Genomic DNA, 22,587 nt, shown 5'->3' with positions numbered 1-22,587 from the left:
GCATGCAAAATTGAACATAGTTTCCGAGATCATTTAACAAAAGCCACGTGATTTGGCGATATTTATGGGACTGGAATACCGAGGCGTTTCTTACAATACCCAATTTCACTTTTCGTCTCTGAAAGATTTATGTATTGGAGCTGAATTACTATCAATACTTCCAAAAATGGATATCATTTAGCAGTAGGCCAATTCGGAAATGTGAATCTTCGATAACAGGCTGAATGGAAACCTGTTTTCAGCTGGTCAATTTGTCCTATTTAACTTAAGTGGCTGAGCAGATTAATGTAACCAAAATTGTGACTGCTCGTCTTAACCGGGATGGGGGTTAAATGGAAGAGGTCGCGCAACAGGGCGTAAAAGGGTCAATACACGTGTCCAAAGCTCTTTTTTTTTAAAATGTATGGCAACAGTTTAAAGCATCCCTCAGACGAAGGGTGTTCGATGTAACGTGTTAAAAGTTGTATCCCCCTGTAAAAGTTTATTTGTTCGTGTTGTGTTTCTTAGCTCTGAATCGGTATAGTGTATATATATTTCTCCCACACCTGACAGATTTATCTCCCGTTTTGCCAGTGCTAGATTTATCTGTCTCCGCCCTAGGGTTGAGTCGGGGGGATTCCCCTATTCATAACAATGGCATGACGTCACTTCAACAATACAATGACGCCACGTCAACAATCCATCAACAAATTTCCCGTATGTGTTTTGGGTCCATGTTTACCTTTATTTCGCATTAAAATACTGTTAGATATGGGAGAAAAATAATCAATCGCTACTGGTTGTGTAAGATAGAGAAATCTCAACCCGAGGACTAAGATTTTTTTGTCAAGAACGAGGCTCTATTAGTCTAGATCTGCTGACAACTGTGGCTAGCTGGGATATCGCCGGATTTAACCAGCTGTACGTTTACGTTGCGATAACCAGGTTTTTCATCCACAACCGGATAGCCAACACTTGACTAGTCGTAAGGTCCGGAAAAGTCCTCTTCCGGTTTTCTGATGTTTCGAGATGACATCCTCATGGTTAACACTGTTTCCAATGTGTATAAAATCAGATTTCTATCCGGAGATACTAGCTAGCCTTCTACATTTGAAACGATGACATTTTCTTATTAACGTGTTGCCTTATATTGAGTATAATATAAGCTTGCCTGACGGACTTTGTATGAAACGCCTAGTTAACATATCTTCAAATAATTGGAGTTAAGTACAATGAAATAAAGATAGGTTCTATTCAAATGGAGATTTCTTTTATTTTCAAATCAAGATAAGTACAAATATAAGCACTTATCTTTAAATTGAATTGAAGATATCTTCAATTGAACTTAACTTGCTTTCAATTGCATTTCTCTTCAATAAATTGAAAAAAGGGTGCAATTGTTTGAATAAATGCTCTTTTTACATTCCATTTTTTGGCGATGAGACCAGACACGAATCCTCGAAATTCAAAGGGTTAAGCTAACTTATGTTCTCTACCCCTTGAATAATGTCATGACAACATGGCAGGCTTTGTTACGCGTCATTTCGTGGGCGACACAAGTAGCCTAGCTTGATCTTTTGATGCGCATCAATAAAATCGCGCGACAGCGTAACGGTGAAATTTACCGGCTTTGAAGTCGGATGCCGCTCCTCTGTAATCTGCAAGTGACAGGTATCTTCTATACATGAAACCAATAAAGTAGTCAATCATGTGCCTTCAATTTTGTCGTGACGTAAGCGTAACCTCTAGACTTTCACACTGGTATGATGTAAACTGCTTAATCCTTTCACCCCTAGGTAACTTTAGTAGACTCTGCCATACATTGATCTAGATGAGTCCGTTATGTTCTACAGTGGTGAAAGGGTAAATTGAAAAAGAGTGGACCGGACAGACTGATTTGTTCCTTTTTCATCCCGAATATTACAAGTAGGCAATAATACTAAATATTGGAGTTCGACAGTCAATTTTTCTCGCTTTCTTTTAAGCAAGGGGAAAAAAAGAAAAATCATAGATCATGGATTAAATCGTATTCTGAATTTCAACGATCATTTGCTGTTGGCGTGTCATTTTCCTGGATATGTTGACGTTTTAAGGCCCGAACAATAACTTGTATTGTCACCAACATGTATTGGTATGTAACAGGACGTACACGTCGCAGAAGGACACAATACCCGGCTTCATGTTTAATAAATCCGACAAGGAAGATTGTTTAAAATTTAAAAAAAAATCAATCTTCAAATCACAGGCGTATGCAACTGTATGAACTGTAAACATCAGTTTACAATGGATTGTATATACCGTTGTTTGTACACCCAGAGTATATATACCGTTTTTTGTACCCCAGAGTATATACACCGTTGTTTGGACACCCAGAGTATATATACCGTTGTTTATACTGTATACACTGGTGTATACAGTATAAACAACGGTATATATACACTAATGTATATTGTTCAAACAACGGTATATATACTCTGGGGGTCCAAACAACGGTATATTTAATCTGGGTGTACAAACAACGGTATATGTACTCTGGGTGTACAAACAACGGGATATTTACTCTGGGTGTACAAACAACGGTATATTTTCTCTGGGTGTACAAACAACGGTATATGTACTCTGGGTGTACAAACAACGGTATATGTACTCTGGGTGTACAAACAACGGTATATTTTCTCTGGGTGTACAAACAACGGTGTATATACTCTGGTGTACAAACAACGGTGTATATACTCTGGTGTACAAACAACGGCATATACACTCTGGGTGTACAACCAACGGTATATATGCTTCGGGTGTACAAACAACGGTATATTTTCTCTGGGTGTACAAACAACGGTATATTTTCTCTGGGTGTACAAACAACGGTATATATCCTCTGGGTGTACAAACAACGGTATATTTACGCTGGGTGTACAAACAACGGTGTATATACTCTGGTGTACAAACAACGGCATATACACTCTGGGTGTACAACCAACGGTATATATACCGTTGTTTGTACACCCAGAGTAAATATACCGTTGTTTGTACATCCAGAGCATATATACCGTTGGTTGTACACCCAGAGTGTATATACCGTTGTTTGTACACCAGAGTATATACACAGTTGTTTGTACACCCAGAGTATATATACCGTTGTCTGTACACCCAGAGTATATATACCGTTGTTGGTACACCAGAGTATATACACCGTTGTTTGTACACCAGAGTATATACACCGTTGGTTGTACACCCAGAGTATATATACCGTTGTTTGTAGACCCAGAGTATATATACCGTTGTTTGTACCCCCAGAGTAAATATACCGTTGTTTGTACACCCAGAGTATATACACCGTTGTTTGTACACCCAGAGTATATATACCGTTGTTTGTACACCAGAGTATATATACCGTTGTTTGTACACCCAGAGTATATACACCGTTGTTTGTACACCCAGAGTATATATACCGTTTTTTGTACGCCCAGAGTATATATACCGTTGTTTTTACACCAGAGTATATACACCGTTGTTTGTACCCCCAGAGTATATATACCGTTGTTTGTACACCAGAGTATATATACCGTTGTTTGTACACCCAAAGAATATATACCGTTGTTTGTACACCAGAGTATATATACACCGTTGTTTGTACACCCAGAGGATATATACCGTTGTTTGTACACCCAGAGTATATATACCGTTGGTTGTACACCCAGAGTGTATATACCGTTGTTTGGACACCCAGAGTATATATACCGTTGTTTGTACACCAGAGTATATATACCGTTGTTTGTACACCCAGAGTATATATACCGTTGTTTTTACACAAGAGTATAGATACCGTTGTTTGTACACCCAGAGTATATATACCGTTTTTTGTACACCAGAGTATATACACCGTTGTTTGTGCACCCAGAGTAAATATACCGTTGTTTGTACACCCAGAGCATATATACCGTTGTTTGTACTGTATACACTAGTGTATATATACCGTTGTTTATACTGTATACACCAGGGTATATATACCGTTGTTACTGTATACATCAGTGTATATATACCGTTATTTATACTGTATTCACCAGAGTATATATACCGTTGTTTGTACTGTATACACCTGATTATATATACCGTTGTTTGTACTGTATTCACCAGTGTATATATACCGTTGTTTGTACTGTATACACCAAGGTATATATACCGTTTTTTGTACTCTATACACTAGTGTATATATACCGTTGTTTATACTGTATACACTAGTGTATACATACCTTTGTTTGTACTGTATACACCTGATTATATATACCGTTGTTTGTACTGTATTCACCAGTGTATATATACCGTTGTTTGTACTGTATACACCAAGGTATATATACCGTTTTTTGTACTCTATACACTAGTGTATAAATACCTTTGTTTGTACTGTATACACTAGTGTATATATACCGTTGTTTGTACTGTATTCACCAGTGTATATATACCGTTGTTTGTACTGTATACACCAGTGTTTATATACCGTTGTTTGTACTTTATACACCAGTGTTTATATACCGTTGTTTATACTTTATACACCAGGGTATATATACCGTTGTTTGTACTGTATACACTAGTGTATACATACCTTTGTTTGTACTGTATACACCAGTGTATATATACCTTTGTTTGTACTGTATACACTAGTGTATATATACCGTTATTTATACTTTATACACCAGTGTTTATATATCGTTGTTTGTACTGTATCCACCTGATTATATATACCGTCGTTTGTACTGTATTCACCAGTGTATATATAACGTTGTTTGTACTGTATACACTAGTGTATATATACCGTTGATTATACTGTTTACACCAGTGTATATATACCGTTGTTTGTACTGTATAAACCAGTGTATACATACCTTTGTTTGTACTGTATATACCAGTGTATATATACCTTTGTTTGTACTGTATACACTAGTGTATACATACCCTTGTTTGTACTGTATACACCAGTGTATATATACCGTTGATTATACTGTATACACCTGAGTATATATACCGTTGATTATACTGTATACACCAGAGTATATATAGCGTTGATTATACTCTATACACCAGAGTATAATTATATACCGTTGTTTGAACTATAAACACTAGTGTATATATACCATTGATTATACTGTATACACCAGAGTATGTATAACGTTGTTTATATTGTATACACCAGTGTATATATACCGTTGTTTGTACTGTATACACCTGAGTATATATACCGTTGTTACTGTATACATCAGTGTATATATACCGTTATTTATACTGTATTCACCAGAGTATATATACCGTTGTTTGTACTGTATTCACCAGAGTATATATACCGTTGTTTGTACTGTATTCACCAGAGTATATATGCCGTTGTTTGTACTGTATTCACCAGTGTATATATCCCGTTGTTTGTACTGTATACACTAGTGTATACATACCTTTGTTTGTACTGTATACACCAGAGTATATATACCGTTGTTTATACTGTATACACCTGAGTATATATACCGTTGATTATACTGTATACACCAGAGTATATATACCGTTGTTTATACTGTTTACACCAGAGTATATATACCGTTTTTTATACTGTATACACTAGTGTATATATACCGTTGTTTATACTATATACACCAGTGTATATATACCGTTGTTTGTACTGTATACACCTGAGTATATATACCGTTGTTACTGTATACATCAGTGTATATATACCGTTATTTATACTGTATTCACCAGAGTATATATACCGTTGTTTGAACTATATACACCAGTGTATATATACCGTTGTTTGTACTGTATACACCTGATTATATATACCGTTGTTTGTATTGTATTCACCAGTGTATAAAACCGTTGTTTGTACTGTATACACCAGTGTATATATACCGTTGTTTATACTGTATACACCTGAGTATATATACCGTTGTTTTAACAATATACATTAGTGTATATATATCGTTGTTTATACTCTATACACCAGAGTATAATTATTTACCGTTGTTTGAACTATAAACACTAGTGTATATATACCGATGATTATACTGTATACACCAGAGTATATATACCGTTGATTATACTGTTTACACCAGAGTATATATACCGTTGTTTTAACAATATACATTAGTGTATATATATCGTTGTTTATACTGTATACACCTGAGTATATATACCGTTGAATATACTGTATACAGCAAAAGTATATATACCGTTGATTATACTGTATACACTGGTGTATATATACCGTTGATTATACTGTATACACTGGTGTATATATACCGTTGATTATACTGTATACACTAGTGTTTATATACCGTTGATTATATTGTATACACTGGTGTATATATACCGTTGATTATACTATATACACTGGTGTATATATACCGTTGATTATACTGTATACACTAGTGTTTATATACCGTTGATTATATTGTATACACTGGTGTATATATACCGTTGATTATACTATATACACTGGTGTATATATACCGTTGATTATACTGTATACACCAGAGTATATATACCGTTGATTATACTGTATTTACTGGTGTATATATACCGTTGATTATACTGTATACACCAGTGTATATATACCGTTGTTTGAACAATATACATTAGTGTATATATACCGTTGTTTATATTGTATACACCAGTTTTTACATACCGTTATTTGTACGGTATACATCGCACGATATATACCGTTGTTTATACTGTATACACCAGAGTATATATACCGTTGTTTTGGCCGATGGATTCCTGGGATGGAATTCAACATTGTTTGCGAATGAAAATGATCTGCCCTACTTTCAAGGTCACAGCAGTCAAATACGTCAAATGCTTCAAACGACTTCTTCTGAAGAACTGAACGGTAAAGCATCTTTATATTTGATTGATGACTTCCTTGGATAGAGCCCGGCGAAGTTTAAGGATGAAAATGACCTTGACCTACTTTCTAGGTCACAGGGGTCAAATGTGTTAAATACTTGAAACGAGTTCTTCTGAAGAACTGAAAGGTAAAGAATCTTTATATTTGGCTGGTGGCTTCCTGTGATAGAGCCCGACAAAGTTTGAAAACGAAAATGACCTTGACCTACTTTCAAGGTCACAGGAGTCAGATATGGCTAATGCTTTAAACGACTACTCCTGAAGAACTGAAAGTTATAGAACCTAAATAGTTGGCTTGTAGCTTTCTGGGAAAGAGCCCAACAAAGTTTTAGAATGAAAATGACCTTGACCTACTTTTAAGGTCACATAAAGCAGATATGTCAAACACTTAAAACGACTTCTTCTGAAGATCTGGAATGTATAGAACCTTAATATTTGGCTGGTTATTTCCTGGGAAGGAGCCCAACAAAGTTTGCGAAGGAAATGACCTTGACCTACTTTCAAGGTCACATTAGGCATATATGTCAAACACTTAAAACGACTTCTTCTGAAGAACTGGAAGGTATAGAACCTAAATATTTGGCTGGTTATTTCCTGGGAAAGTGCCAAACAAAGTTTGCAAATGCAAATGACCTTGACTCACTTTCAAGGTCACAGCGTTCAAATATGTCAAACGGTTCAAACTACTTCTGAAGAAGAATTAAAAGGCGTAAAATTATAATATTTGGCTGGTGACTTCCTGAGATAGATCTAGAGTTCACCAAAATTTGCGAATGAAAATGACCTCAACCTACTTTAGAGGTCACATAGGTCAACAACATTTTAAAGGATTTGTTCTCAAGAACTAAAAGGAATGGATTCATAAGATTTGGCTGGTAGCATTTTGGAATAGAGCCAACCAATTTGAGAAGGAAAATGTCATTGACCTACTTAGAAGGTCACAGGGAAAAAAATGTCAAGAAACTTCTGAAGAAGAATAAAAAAGCATAGAATCTTATAATAATATTTTGCTGGTAGTTTCAACCGATGGAGCCAACAATGTTTGCGAGGGAAATATTTTTAGTGCAATATAATATTTAATGAAAATATTTTGTTATGACTGCTTAAATATTCAGGTGAGCGATACAGGTCCTATTGGGCTTCTTATACTGTATACACCAGAGTATATATACCGTTGTTTCTACTGTATATATACCGTTGTATATACTGTATACACCTGAGTATATATAACGTTATTTGTACTGTATACACCAGAGTATATATACCGTTGTTTATACTGTAATATACCGTTGATTATACTGTATACACCAAAGTATATATACCGTTGTTTATACTGTTTACACCAGTGTATATATACCGTTGTTTGTACTGTATATATACGGTTGTTTGTACTGTATACACCAGTGTATATATACCTTTGTACTGTTTACACCAGAGTATATATACCGTTATTTGTACTGTTTACACCAGTGTATATATACCGTTATTTGTACTGTTTACACCAGAGTATATATACCGTTGTTTGTACTGTATATATACTGTTGTTTGTACTGTATACACCAGTGTATATATACCGTTGTTTATACGGTTTACACCAGAGTATATATTTATACTGTATACACTAGTGTATATATATACCGTTGATTATACTGTTTACACCAGTGTATATATACCGTTATTTGTACTGTTTACACCAGTGTATATATACCGTTGTTTATACTGTTTACACCAGAGTATATATACCGTTATTTGTACTGTATACACCAGAGTATATATACCGTTGCTTATACTGTTTACACCAGAGTATATATACCGTTATTTGTACTGTTTACACCAGTGTATATATACCGTTGTTTATACTGTATACACCAGAGTATATATACCGTTGCTTATACTGTTTACACCAGAGTATATATACCGTTATTTGTACTGTATACACCAGTGTATATATACCGTTGTTTGTACTGTATACACCAGAGTATGTATAACGTTGTTTGTACTGTATACACCTGATTATATATACCGTTGTTTATACTGTATACACCAGAGTATATATATACCGTTGTTTGTACTGTATACACCAGTGTATATATACCGTTGTTTGTACTGTATACACCAGAGTATGTATAACGTTGTTTGTACTGTAAACACCAGAGTATATATACCGTTGTTTTTACTGTATACACCTGATTATATATACCGTTGTTTGTACTGTATACACCAGATTATGTATAACATTGTTTATACTGTATACACCAGAGTATATATACCGTTGTTTGTACTGTTTACACCAGAGTAAATATACCGTTATTTATACTGTATACACCAGAGTATATATACCGTTGATTATACTGTATACACCAGTGTATATATACCGTTGTTTATACTGTATACACCAGAGTATATATACCGTTGTTTATACTGTATACACCAGAGTATATATACCGTTGTTTATACTGTATACACCAGAGTATATATACCGTTGTTTATACTGTATACACCAGAGTATATATACCGTTGTTTATACTGTATACACCAGAGTATATATACCGTTGTTTATACTGTATACACCAGAGTATATATACCGTTGTTTATACTGTATACACCAGAGTATATATACCGTTGTTTATACTGTATACACCAGAGTATATATACCGTTGTTTATACTGTATACACCAGAGTATATATACCGTTGTTTATACTGTATACACCAGAGTATATATACCGTTGTTTATACTGTATACACCAGAGTATATATACCGTTGTTTATACTGTATACACCAGAGTATATATACCGTTGTTTATACTGTATACACCAGAGTATATATACCGTTGTTTATACTGTATACACCAGAGTATATATACCGTTGTTTATACTGTATACACCAGAGTATATATACCGTTGTTTATACTGTATACACCAGAGTATATATACCGTTGTTTATACTGTATACACCAGAGTATATATACCGTTGTTTATACTGTATACACCAGAGTATATATACCGTTGTTTATACTGTATACACCAGAGTATATATACCGTTGTTTATACTGTATACACCAGAGTATATATACCGTTGTTTATACTGTATACACCAGAGTATATATACCGTTGTTTATACTGTATACACCAGAGTATATATACCGTTGTTTATACTGTATACACCAGAGTATATATACCGTTGTTTATACTGTATACACCAGAGTATATATACCGTTGTTTATACTGTATACACCAGAGTATATATACCGTTGTTTATACTGTATACACCAGAGTATATATACCGTTGTTTATACTGTATACACCAGAGTATATATACCGTTGTTTATACTGTATACACCAGAGTATATATACCGTTGTTTATACTGTATACACCAGAGTATATATACCGTTGTTTATACTGTATACACCAGAGTATATATACCGTTGTTTATACTGTATACACCAGAGTATATATACCGTTGTTTATACTGTATACACCAGAGTATATATACCGTTGTTTATACTGTATACACCAGAGTATATATACCGTTGTTTATACTGTATACACCAGAGTATATATACCGTTGTTTATACTGTATACACCAGAGTATATATACCGTTGTTTATACTGTATACACCAGAGTATATATACCGTTGTTTATACTGTATACACCAGAGTATATATACCGTTGTTTATACTGTATACACCAGAGTATATATACCGTTGTTTATACTGTATACACCAGAGTATATATACCGTTGTTTATACTGTATACACCAGAGTATATATACCGTTGTTTATACTGTATACACCAGAGTATATATACCGTTGTTTATACTGTATACACCAGAGTATATATACCGTTGTTTATACTGTATACACCAGAGTATATATACCGTTGTTTATACTGTATACACCAGAGTATATATACCGTTGTTTATACTGTATACACCAGAGTATATATACCGTTGTTTATACTGTATACACCAGAGTATATATACCGTTGTTTATACTGTATACACCAGAGTATATATACCGTTGTTTATACTGTATACACCAGAGTATATATACCGTTGTTTATACTGTATACACCAGAGTATATATACCGTTGTTTATACTGTATACACCAGAGTATATATACCGTTGATTATACTGTATACACCAGAGTATATATACCGTTGTTTATACTGTATACACCAGAGTATATATACCGTTGATTGTACTGTATACACCAGACTATATATACCGTTATTTATACTGTATACACCAGAGTATATATACCGTTGTTTATATTGTATACACCAGAGTATATATACCGTTGATTATACTGTATACACCAGAGTATATATACCGTTATTTATACTGTATACACCAGAGTATATATACCGTTGATTATACTGTATACACCAGAGTATATATACCGTTGATTATAATGTATACACCAGAGTATATATACCGTTATTTATACTGTATACACCAGAGTATACATACCGTTATTTATACTGTTTACACCAGACTATATATACCGTTGTTTGTACTGTATACACCAGACTATATATACCGTTGTTTGTACCGTGTGTACGATATGTACTCCTTTACCATGATCAGCCTCAGCCAGATGAATTTGACAGCTTCTGATGAAGGTGAACGAGTGCATATCGTATATGTCATCGAATCGTCACACAAACATTTACTGGTTGTGTTATAGGAACATTTACATGGTAAAATATGATGAACATTTCTTTATACAATACAAATATAAAAGGAACCTGTTATTCTGGAATGCGAAGTTGCCTTGTTTGACGGCAAGCGTCTGTGCATGAATGCACCGAAATGGAGTTTTATATCATATATATATGACATGAATACTTAAAATCATTTCAGAATAATCTTATCGATTTCTCGGTACAAACTGCGGTACTGTACACTATAGAGCATCGTTTTAACTTTGATATACATTTGGCTTGTCCCGTGTTTTGTGCATTATTTCGTCTAGAAGTTCTCACCAAAACTGGTGAGTACTCAATCAATTAATTATTAAGGAGGGTTTGAATTGTGCAATATCGAAAACAAAATCAATGTTAAGGAGCAGGTGGACGTAGTGAACCCTGAACTGAACAACTGTTGCATGACGGGATCGATTTGATTCCCCCCAATTTTTTTTGGCAAGAATGTTTTACACGGAATTCAGACTGTGTGGTGCATGACCTGAAAACAACAGTCACCTGATCATTTATGCGAAACAATCGGTTTGTCTGTTTTTAGGTCACCTGAGCTTTAGCTCAAGTGACCTATTGCTATCCGTTTTCGTCCGTCGTCGTCCGTCGTCCGTCGTCCGTAAAGTCAAGTTCTGCTGGGCCGATTGAACTGAAAGTTGGTAGGAATGATCGCCTCATGGTCCTGACAAAGTGTTGTTATTTTTTGGGTCGATCAGAAATCCAATATGGCCGCCACGGCCGCCATTTTGAAAACCTATTTCAAACTTAAAGTCAAGTTCTGCTGGGCCGATTGAACTGAAACTTTGTAGGAATGATCGACTCATGGTCCTGACAAAGTGTTGTTATTTTTCGGGTCGATCAGAAATCCAATATGGCCACCACGGCTGCCATTTTGAAAAACTATTTCAAACTTAAAGTAAAGTTCTACTTGGCCGATTGAACTGAAACTTTGTAGGAATGATCGACTCATGGTCCTGACAAAGTGTTGTTATTTTTCGGGTCAATCAGAAATACAATTTGGCTGCCATGGCCGCTATTTTGCTACTAAGTTCTAATAGGCCGATCTCACTTAAAATTGGTCTAGGAATGATCAGCTCATGGTCCTGACAAAGTTAAGTTAACATTATACTATGTTTTACTCAAATTGGTACATATTTCAACAACAAAAATAAATACTGTAGACTCAGGTGACCGTTTAGGCCCATGGGCCTCTTGTTATATGTAACATTTTCTGGTATCTGGTATAAACCCTGACGGACCTGCAAATGTGTATGCAGGCCTTGCAAGGCCAAGTCGAGGCTTGCCTGAAAGCAGCATCAGATTACTGAGTCCGACCTTATTTCATAAACGAACGACTCTGGTCCAACCGGTTCATCCGTTTGGATCGCGATCAATGAAAGTGGCCCTAGCAGACCAAGGAATTCCCATATATTAAAAAAAACTTGTCTGAGACATCTTAAAAATTCAAGGGCTTCGCTCTCGAAGCACATTTCTTTCAGAAGATTATTTATATCGGAAGTGAAACGTTTGGATTAAAAAAAAATGCTTTCGAAAATGAACGCTTCGTCCTCATGTTTGGCTATTTGATGAAAAATATCTAAAAACTGCTTCTTATGTGATATAAGTCAGCTTTATTTAATTAACAACAATTATAAAATAAGTATTCAAACTTATATTAATCACCATTCATGTCCCGGAAGGAAGAGCACATGGAGTTTTATTGTGGGAGAGAAAAGGAGTTCTCGGAGAAAACCCACGTGGTCGGGCATGTGACCCCATAAGTTGTAATTAAAAAGCACAATTTTCTTTACACATTTTCATCGACACTATTTCAAAAAATATACTTGTTGGGTAGGGCATGTGTTTCCGGCACTAATACCGATGACATTCGACTTTTATGATTGTCCATTAACTTAAAGTACTAGTCCTTTTTTTTGAGATAGTATATACTGTACAGTGAGAAAGTATTTGGCTAATTGAAATATTATTAAATAGAAGATGATTTTTTTTTCACTAGTAACACAATTTCTGAGAGTATTAACAGTATTAAAAAATATATCAGTTCAGAACAGTACCGAATAGTTAAGAAAATGTTCTAGGAGGGCCGCGGTGGTCAAGTGGTGAAGGCGTCTGACAATCTGCTACCACTAGCCCTCCACCAGTAAGTCGCGGGTTTGAGACCTACGTAGGTACTGGCCGGTATGTTGGTTATTTTGTCCGAGAACTCCCGCTTTTCTCGACCACCAAAACCTGACACGTCCTTAAATGACCATAGCTGTTAATAGGACGTAAAACACAAACAAACCAAACCAAATGTTAGAGGTCCTCCAAGAATCTAGATTATTGTGACGTCATAACATAATCTGGAAGTGTGTGACGTAATTTCATTAAACATTTTAAGACGTCACATTGTACTTTACAACACTCCATCACTGTGTTACAGTGTTTCTGATTGGATTAAACACATCACATGATAGAGAGACAAAACACTGAGTCTCCCTTACATGATCCATTTTCCCTATGTCGAGTAACGTCTTGAAGGTTCTTTGGTATATCCTACATGTAACACCGGAAGTGTTCCTGGTATATCCTACATGTAACACCGGAAGTGTTCCTGATATATCCTACATGTAACACCGGAAGTGTTCCTGATATATCCTACATGTAACACCGGAAGTGTTCCTGGTATATCCTACATGTAACACCGAAAGTGTTCCTGGTATATCCTACATGTAACACCGGAAGCGTTCCTGGTATATCCTACATGTAACACCGGAAGTGCTCCAGACATCAACACTTCATTTTGAACAAATCATGGCTGCGGGTAGTCTTGATCAACTTAACTGCTATGTTTTTGTTCTATTTCGATGTAATTAAAGTATTTCTCTTGTAACAGGGAAACACGAAAATTTGTTTCCCTGTTGCGCCCTCGTGAAACAAATAATCATGCTTAACTTTAACGAAGCCAATAAATGAATATGGCATTTGAATTTCCTGCATACGAAAAACATTGCATTTTTTTTCCACTCCCCACCATTTTAGATTCGGTGCTTTACAGATTTGTTGTTTCACCACTTATCCCGGTGATGATATATAAACATCACCTATGTAAGTTGCACTTCATCACTGTAACATATGACCCCGATTCTTTTATACTTTCTGTCAATCGCTTTGCCTAACTTTGGACTTGGAGACGCTGACACGCGCTTCGTTTCCCTTAATCCAAAAGATTTGCATAGTCTGCTGGCTTCCATGAAAATTAAAGTTAACTGTGGAATGAAACGTTGTGTTTCCCCCAGATAATAGTCCTCCGTGATTGTAAACAGATGATTATTCTGAGCAGTAGACCGGACAGATGTCTGAGAAGAATTTTCCCTGGGCAAATGACAGTTTGTAATCAGTGTTTTGATTTATCAAATGAACGAATGCTAGAGAAAAATATCACGTTTATAGAATGAATATTTTTCAACATTTCACTGGTAGAAATGTAATAAAATGTATCAAATCTGTGTTTGTATGTTTCAGGCCTATACTCTTTCGCTGTCGCTATGTCTTGGGATTCTTACATTGACAACCTTCGCGCCTACAGTAAGGACAACGGCGGAGGAATCAACGCTGACCGCGCATGTATCATTGGTCTGGAAGGTGGTGCCAAATGGACAACGGACGGACATCCAAACGCCTTCAAATTAGAACAGCAGGAGTGTGCTGACATTGCTTCTGCTTTTAAAAGCAGGGATTTCTTAGCATTCCAATCCAATGGAATATACGTAGAGGGAACGAAATACCAGTTTCTGAGAGAAGAGGACGGTAAAACAGTCATGGCGAAAAAGAAAGACCAGGGATCTATGACGTTACAGGCTTCTAAAACTGCTGTGGTGATCGGCCATTGTCCAGAGGGCGGTCAACAAGGTAATCTCAACAAAGCTGTGATGGCCATAGCAGAATATCTTGAGAGTATGAACATGTGACGTCATAGAACTCCAACATATAAACTGCTTCATTGCGAACGTAAAAACAATAAGGAGGGAATTGTAAAAGCCATTGGTAGATTTTCATACGAACTCAAGAACGTCAACTGAAGCATTAAATCCAATTAAAACCTGCGATTGGATAAAATTATCACGTGATATACACTCGCCGATTTTCTATGGATGGACCAACATATTAGTGTATTATTGTATAAGGTATGGAACATCGCGACCAATCAAATTCTACTATTCAAAAAGACATGTGATCATATGAAGTCCTCTTATTAATATACGACCAATCAAAAGCCGCAGCACAAAGATTGGAATGACGTCATTGACAATATATTTATAACTGACACATGTGACCAACACTAGACCCTTTGCACCATGGGTAATTTTAAAAGCATGCCGAAACCTAGCGGAATCTCCCATCGGAAATATTATTACGAACGACATACCAATGCCCATCACAACTTCAGCAGAAAAATGTCCACATTGACCTTTTTGTGATCATATGGATTGTATTCTGTATGGAATCGGAGCTTTTAAAATGGCTCATATCTTAGGACGTCTTTAATGATATGCTTCTCTCAGTCAATCTGTATTTATCCGAATGTCGCGTTAAACCATATTAGTTTGATAAACTAATATGAACATAGAAATATTTTTGTCGTTTTCAACATATAGTGCAATCATCTTGTAGTATCTCTTGTAGAAATATAGGTATTCATAATGAATGTAGCACATTTACGGAAACTGTTAGATTATGTAAGAGTCGCAATCAAAATTTATATAACACTTGTATTGAGTTATATATGATGATGCCCTGTGGATCGATTTTCAGTGAAGGGCACCTGCCTTGTGAAACATTGCTGTTTTACTGCAGGACACGTGACTTACGAGTCTGGTGATCATTCCTCAATTTTATTATTGGCAGGGTTTCTCAACTATAGGAACTACGTGTATATGTAATTAGTAACGGAATGTAATAAATGCAAACACCTCGGCAAATTCCGACAAAGATCGTTACGATTTCGTAGCTTTCCGGAATTTTCCGAAATGTTCCAATTACCTTTGTCTAACAAATAGGTTGCATCATTCATATTGATACCATTTATAAAAGAACTTTATTATAAAGAGAAAAAAACACCTGAAAGAAGTCAGAACATTTTTTCGGCAACCACCTTATCGACAATTTCTCCCAGATTGCATTGCAGTCTCCTCTAGCGTAGCACAAGGAACCCAAAATCGGTACTTTTCGCACTTTTCCGTTATTTCACGGAAATTGCCGAGCATGGTCCGATGGAGGAAACCATGGGAGAAATTGGCTTATTCATAACATCAACATAGATCTATATTATCTTGCATGACGCACTTACAAATTTAGATAGTTTGAGATTCGTTTCGCTTCTAATGGTAGATATCTAAAACGACGTATGCATGTGTTAGCGCGTGAATCTGCTGGTCAGTGTTGTGCAATTGTCAGTCTTGAGGTCAGTAGGGGTCAAGGCCAAGGTCACTTAATTGGGTGTAGAGCATACGATACACAGTGATAAGTTTTGCTTTCAAGAAATAAAATAAAACAATCGATGAGAGAAAAATACGCCTTGTTCAATGTTGTATTTGACTATGGTTTATACAAGTTCCAGGAAGAAACAGCTTAAAATTGTTGTATGTCTATTTGCATACTGAGAGAAACTTCCTCGTATATACACGTTTTAACTTTGTGCAAATATATTTATCAGATATATCAATACATACATATTTAGTATTAATAAGTAGTTAACATCTTCACGAGACGATCCACATTTCCTTCAATTACACAACATTGTAGAGATACGCGCGAAAGATAAAATATACTTAGTCACGTTTTCAAGCACGGATATATATCGGCAATATTAAATCGAATGTCTTATGATAATTTCACAAAATATTTTTTCAATGTGAACTTCATTTACTGGTAACCTCTTGTGGATAACGTATCTTGTCATCAAATTGACTGGACACAGTTGTGACCTTCAAATTCCGTCATCAAACTGTCACGACAAAATACTGACTGACTTAATAGCAAAAAAAATCTGGAAGGCGTTGCAACTTATTTGTCAAATAATGTATCAACAATTTTTAGGATGCTGTTTTTACTGAATTGTCAAAAAATAAAAAATAAAACACCAGGACACCGTTTTGATTCGCTTGTTAACAAAACCGTTAATAAACAGTTTTTGACTGTCATGCTAAGAAATCGTCTGAATACTGCTGTGATTGGCTTGTCAACAAACTGTTTGAACATAATAATAACTGATTTGTTAACAAGATGTGTGAAAATAGCTATGACTGACCTGTAAGCAAACTGTGTGAACATAGTTGTGACTGACTTGTCGACAAAATATGTGAACATTGTTGTGATTGACTTGTCAACAACATGTGTGAACATAGTTGTGCTTGACTTGTCATCAAAATATGTGAACATTGTTGTGATTGACTTGTCAACAACCTGTGTGAACATAGTTGTGACTGACTTGTCATCACAATATGTGAACATTGTTGTGATTGACTTGTCAGCAACATGTGTGAACATAGTTGTGCTTGATTTGTCATCAAAATATGTGAACATTATTGTGATTGACTTGTCAACAACATGTGTGAACATAGTTGTGCTTGACTTGTCAAAAAACTGTGTGAACATAGTTGTGCTTGACTTGTCATCAAAATGTGTGAACATAGTTGTGCTTGACTTGTCATCAAAATGTGTGAACATAGTTGTGATTGACTTGTCAACAACATGTGTGAACATAGTTGAGACAGACTGTCAAAAAACTGTCTGTACACATCTGTGACTGACTTATCAACGAATTGTGTGAACATAATCTCGACAATCATGTTAAGAAATCGTCTGAATACTGCTGTGCCTGACTTGTCAACAAAATGCTGGCCATCGTTGTGACTTGTCAACAAACCATTTAAGCACCCAAGTGACTGACTTGTCAACAAACTGTCTTGACACAGTCACGATACATTAAATTATGAATGGGTTTTTTTGGGTGTTTTTTCAAGGATCTTGACAGAATATATTCTGGTTTTTTTTGTTTTGTAATTTAAATTTTGGGTTATCATTCCTATGTATTTTGCTTTCAATTTGAATCATTAGAAAAAAATGTCGTAGAAAGCAGTTTTGCCAAATTCGTGTCTGTCGGTAAAGATTTCGTAGCACAGCAACCGGTAGCCCTGTATCAGACAATGAACCGTGAAGATGCTTTTGTAACTTAAAGTACCTAATGAAGAGATGTGTAGCGAGCAGGTAACCCTTACAACGCCGCGGCGTACACACAGCTTTAAATGAATGCTAATCTCGTCTATATACGTTTTCATTGCATTTTTGCCTTGTGATTTCCGGGTATAAGTAACAGTACCAGCGAGTAGGATCGCTAGGAATTTCTGATTCCAACCATTAAAGAAACGTTGAGCTATTACGACTGTTTGTGGTTCGACTCGAAAAGATGCGTGGAGGCAATTAGAGAGAAACCTAGCTTGGTTCGGAAGCAAGCAGATAGCACGGCCATTCATCGAGGAGGGGCCAGGGAGGGGACCTGAGGGTTCGGCTGGTGGGGACCCGGGGAAGGGGGATCGGAATGTCTGATTAGAGCACAACAGGGGAGGAGGAGGGGGAGGAGGAGGAGGAGGAGATGATAACACCTGTCCAGGAGAGTTGGGATTGTCATGTTACACTTGCCAATGGGTCGCTGGAGCATTTGTCGCTGATAAGACAGATTATGATTCATCGGGAAAATCATCGTAGTATATATATGTGCTTCATGATAAAATGTTCAATATTGAAATTTGGTCGGATTGTAGATGCTAAATAGTTTTTTTTAGAGACCATTACGACCTATTGAGGGGGGGTCTGGAGGGGGGAACTTAACGCGGACCAGATGTGTTGTGATAACAGGGGTCTATACACCTAACACGATACGTACATTAGTATTAGACTCTGTGCTATCTCTGTGTGGCCAGCTACACACAGTCTGTCGTTACACACACATTACTCATGCTCTAGTGGAGCAGATAACACCACTAACATATAGTTTATACAATTTGATTTATGAAAACCTCCTCCTTTCAGTTTCCGAGCTGCTCTCTACCCCCCGTTCCCCGCCACCCTGCAGCCGAGTCTCTTTATCCGTCATCACCTAGCCCTCCCCATCAAAAATCATGGCCTGCGTTGGCTTTGCAGTTATAGGTCAATTACATGATAAATGTAGCTTCAACGACCCTTGAGCAGCATCGCATTTGGAAGTATTTTGTTTACTTGTCGCCTTTAGTTCCGTTAAGAAACTAACATGCGATTCCCGGTAAATTAACAATGTAACACAACCAGCGTTGGTTACAATGTGGTTGAAGTGATATATATATATACTTCCGTGCGGTTGATATTAAACTTATTGACAAACACAACTGTATATATGAAAGCAGACGGACACTCATCTGATGACGTAGTAATGGTCAGTTTAGTGGGATGTGACAGCTCAATAGGGCGCAGGTGTACCCAGTCTGGTTAGCTTTGGACATATTAAAAAACTAATATTTATCACTTAACGATACTTTTTTGTGTATATAATATCACGTTAAGCTAACAATGTATTGTGTTATATCTATCTCCATGATTTTCCCAATAAGGACTGCAGTTATACGTATACTTTATGTATGATGATTCATATATGTCGCCAGAATTACTTCTTTTCTAGAAATGTAGCCATACATATCAAACATGTATTTCAAGGATCCCCAAACTTGGACCGTAGTGTCATATCCATGTGTCTCAATGATTTCTCCCCACTAGGCCTGTAGCCATACATATCATTCATGTGTCTCAATGATTTCTCCCTCTAGATTGTAGCCATATCATTCATATGTCTCAAGGATCCCCCTCCCCCCTCAGATTGTAGCCATACCATTCATATGTATCAAGGATTTCTCCCTCTAGATTGTAACCATACCATTCATATGTATCAAGGATTTCTCCCTCTAGCACATTAGTCATACATACCATTCATATGTCTCAAGGATTTTTCTCTCTAGGACTATCGCCATACCTATCATTCATGTGTCTCAATGATTTCTCTCTTTAGGACCGTAGCCATACATACTATCCATGTGTCTCAATGATTTATCCCCTCTAGGACCGTAGCCATACATACCATCCATGTGTCTCAAAGATTTCTCCCCTCTAGAACCGTAGCCATACATACCATCCATGCGTCTAAAGGATTTTTCCATCTAGTACTTCATTTATTTATGTGTCTCAAGGATTTTTCCTACAAAGACCGTAGGCATACATACCATTCATATGTTTCAATGATTTCTCCCCTCTTAGACTATAGCCATACCAACCATTCATGTGTCTCATGGATTTCTCCTACAAAGACCGAAGGCATACATACCATTCATATGTCTCAATGAGTTCTCCCCTCTTAGACTATAGCCATACCAACCATTAATGCGTGTCAAGGATTTCATCCTCTAGAACTATGACCATATATTTTTAAAGAGTGTCTCCACACAGTAACCCTATCTAATTATAAATTCCATGATACACTCGGAGAAAACATATTTATAGATATATAGCTTAAACTCCACAGGTGCAAAATCTCTTTATATAAAGACATACCTGTCCTACCATCAACCGTAGCCGTTACATTATCGACTATTTAATTACATACTTCACTACACGTTCGCGATATTTTGGTTAGTATGTTTTACAAATCAACTATATAGATGACTGCATTCTGATTCAAAATGTAATAAGTAAACCGTGGTCTATGTATATTCATAAAAAGATTCATTTTTTTACTTGAAAGTAATGGTAGTGGACGAACTAATGTTATGGGGTATAAATGTCACCCGCGTCTGTTGGGTTGGAGGGGTACTCAAGGCAGTTCAAAGGGGGTGACTCGGTTGTTGTCATAATACGAGTTGTAATGTGCGTTATAAAGATAGCCATGCGGCGTCCGCTAAGCCGGACTAGCACAGACCTAATATTGTACAGTACTAACTACTTATCCAAGATTGTAATTCATACTCGACCTAGCCCTGTCAGCTGTTTAACTGGGGTCATCTTTGTGTAAATAAATGTATCTGTATAGGCTAGCTAACAAACACAGAATTAGCGTTTTCGATTCGGAATCATTCTACCCTTATAGACCCCTGGACCAAGATAGTTGACGGTGCACTGGTGGGTGTAGTCCATACGGAGGAGGCATTACTCCGTAACCGCTATTACGACTTACGAAAATTAGCATATCTCTATTTACATACCCATTTATATCTTAATATGTATATATATGGCATGGGTTTTATTTACATACTCATCACTCGTATGACCGGCGTACCGTAGTTATGGTGGTAAATCCACAGTTCGAGTGTCGCACCAAATTTCTGCTGTATACAGGTATTAAACAAAATATTTTCTGTTAAATTTATAATATTTACCTCTTTATTCATACAAATCCACCTATTAAGTTGGAGTGTCGCGCCAAGTTTCTGCTGTAAACAGGTTTAGAGTGGCTTATGTTAGCTAGATAGGGCGCTATATCAAATGTTGTATATTTATATTTATTGAACACTATTTTCCTGTTGAATTTATTATATTCAATTCTTTATTCAAACAAAGACAAGTATAGGTAGCAAAGCTTTAGGTAGAGGCGGAACAGTTTGAATTATCCCCAGTGTCAACTCATGGCCGAGTTATTAAGCTCATTGCTTTATAATTAAGAGGTCCGGGAATCAAATCCTCGTAGCGGAGCCAATATGTTTTTGTGAATAAGAAGAAAGGAAATTATTATAAACTTATTTCTTTCGTATGATACTCTTTGCTATGATGGACGAGAAAGTCAGAAAAATATCCAACTAATAGGAAGTCTTCTTCGTCGGAGATACAACACAGCGCTGAGACACGTGCCTTAATTTCGGTCATCTATGACGTTAAGTGCTTATAACGTGATCCGGTGTCCGTTACACCGGTCTAGGCGTTAGATTTCCCCACAGTAC

At 36.3% G+C, this 22,587-nt stretch overlaps 1 protein-coding gene across 1 annotated transcript in view; it reads left to right on the top strand.

The window, feature by feature from the left end:
• The window catches only part of LOC110465868 (profilin-like), a 32,771-nt gene extending 15,625 nt beyond the window's left edge, over positions 1-17,146 (top strand). Inside the window, exon 2 of the mRNA XM_021521993.1 lies at positions 15,098-17,146. Coding sequence (XP_021377668.1) covers positions 15,121-15,543 — 423 coding nt within the window. The 5' untranslated portion in view covers positions 15,098-15,120 and the 3' untranslated portion in view covers positions 15,544-17,146. The remainder of the gene's footprint in view (positions 1-15,097) is intronic.
• The last annotated feature ends 5,441 nt before the right edge of the window (positions 17,147-22,587 follow it).

This window comes from Mizuhopecten yessoensis, unplaced genomic scaffold (assembly GCF_002113885.1).
Source record: "Mizuhopecten yessoensis strain PY_sf001 unplaced genomic scaffold, ASM211388v2 scaffold11103, whole genome shotgun sequence".
NCBI classification, from domain to species: Eukaryota; Metazoa; Mollusca; class Bivalvia; order Pectinida; family Pectinidae; genus Mizuhopecten; species Mizuhopecten yessoensis.
The sequence above is the reverse complement of the archived record's forward strand: the minus strand, read 5'-3'. Positions and strand labels throughout refer to the sequence as shown.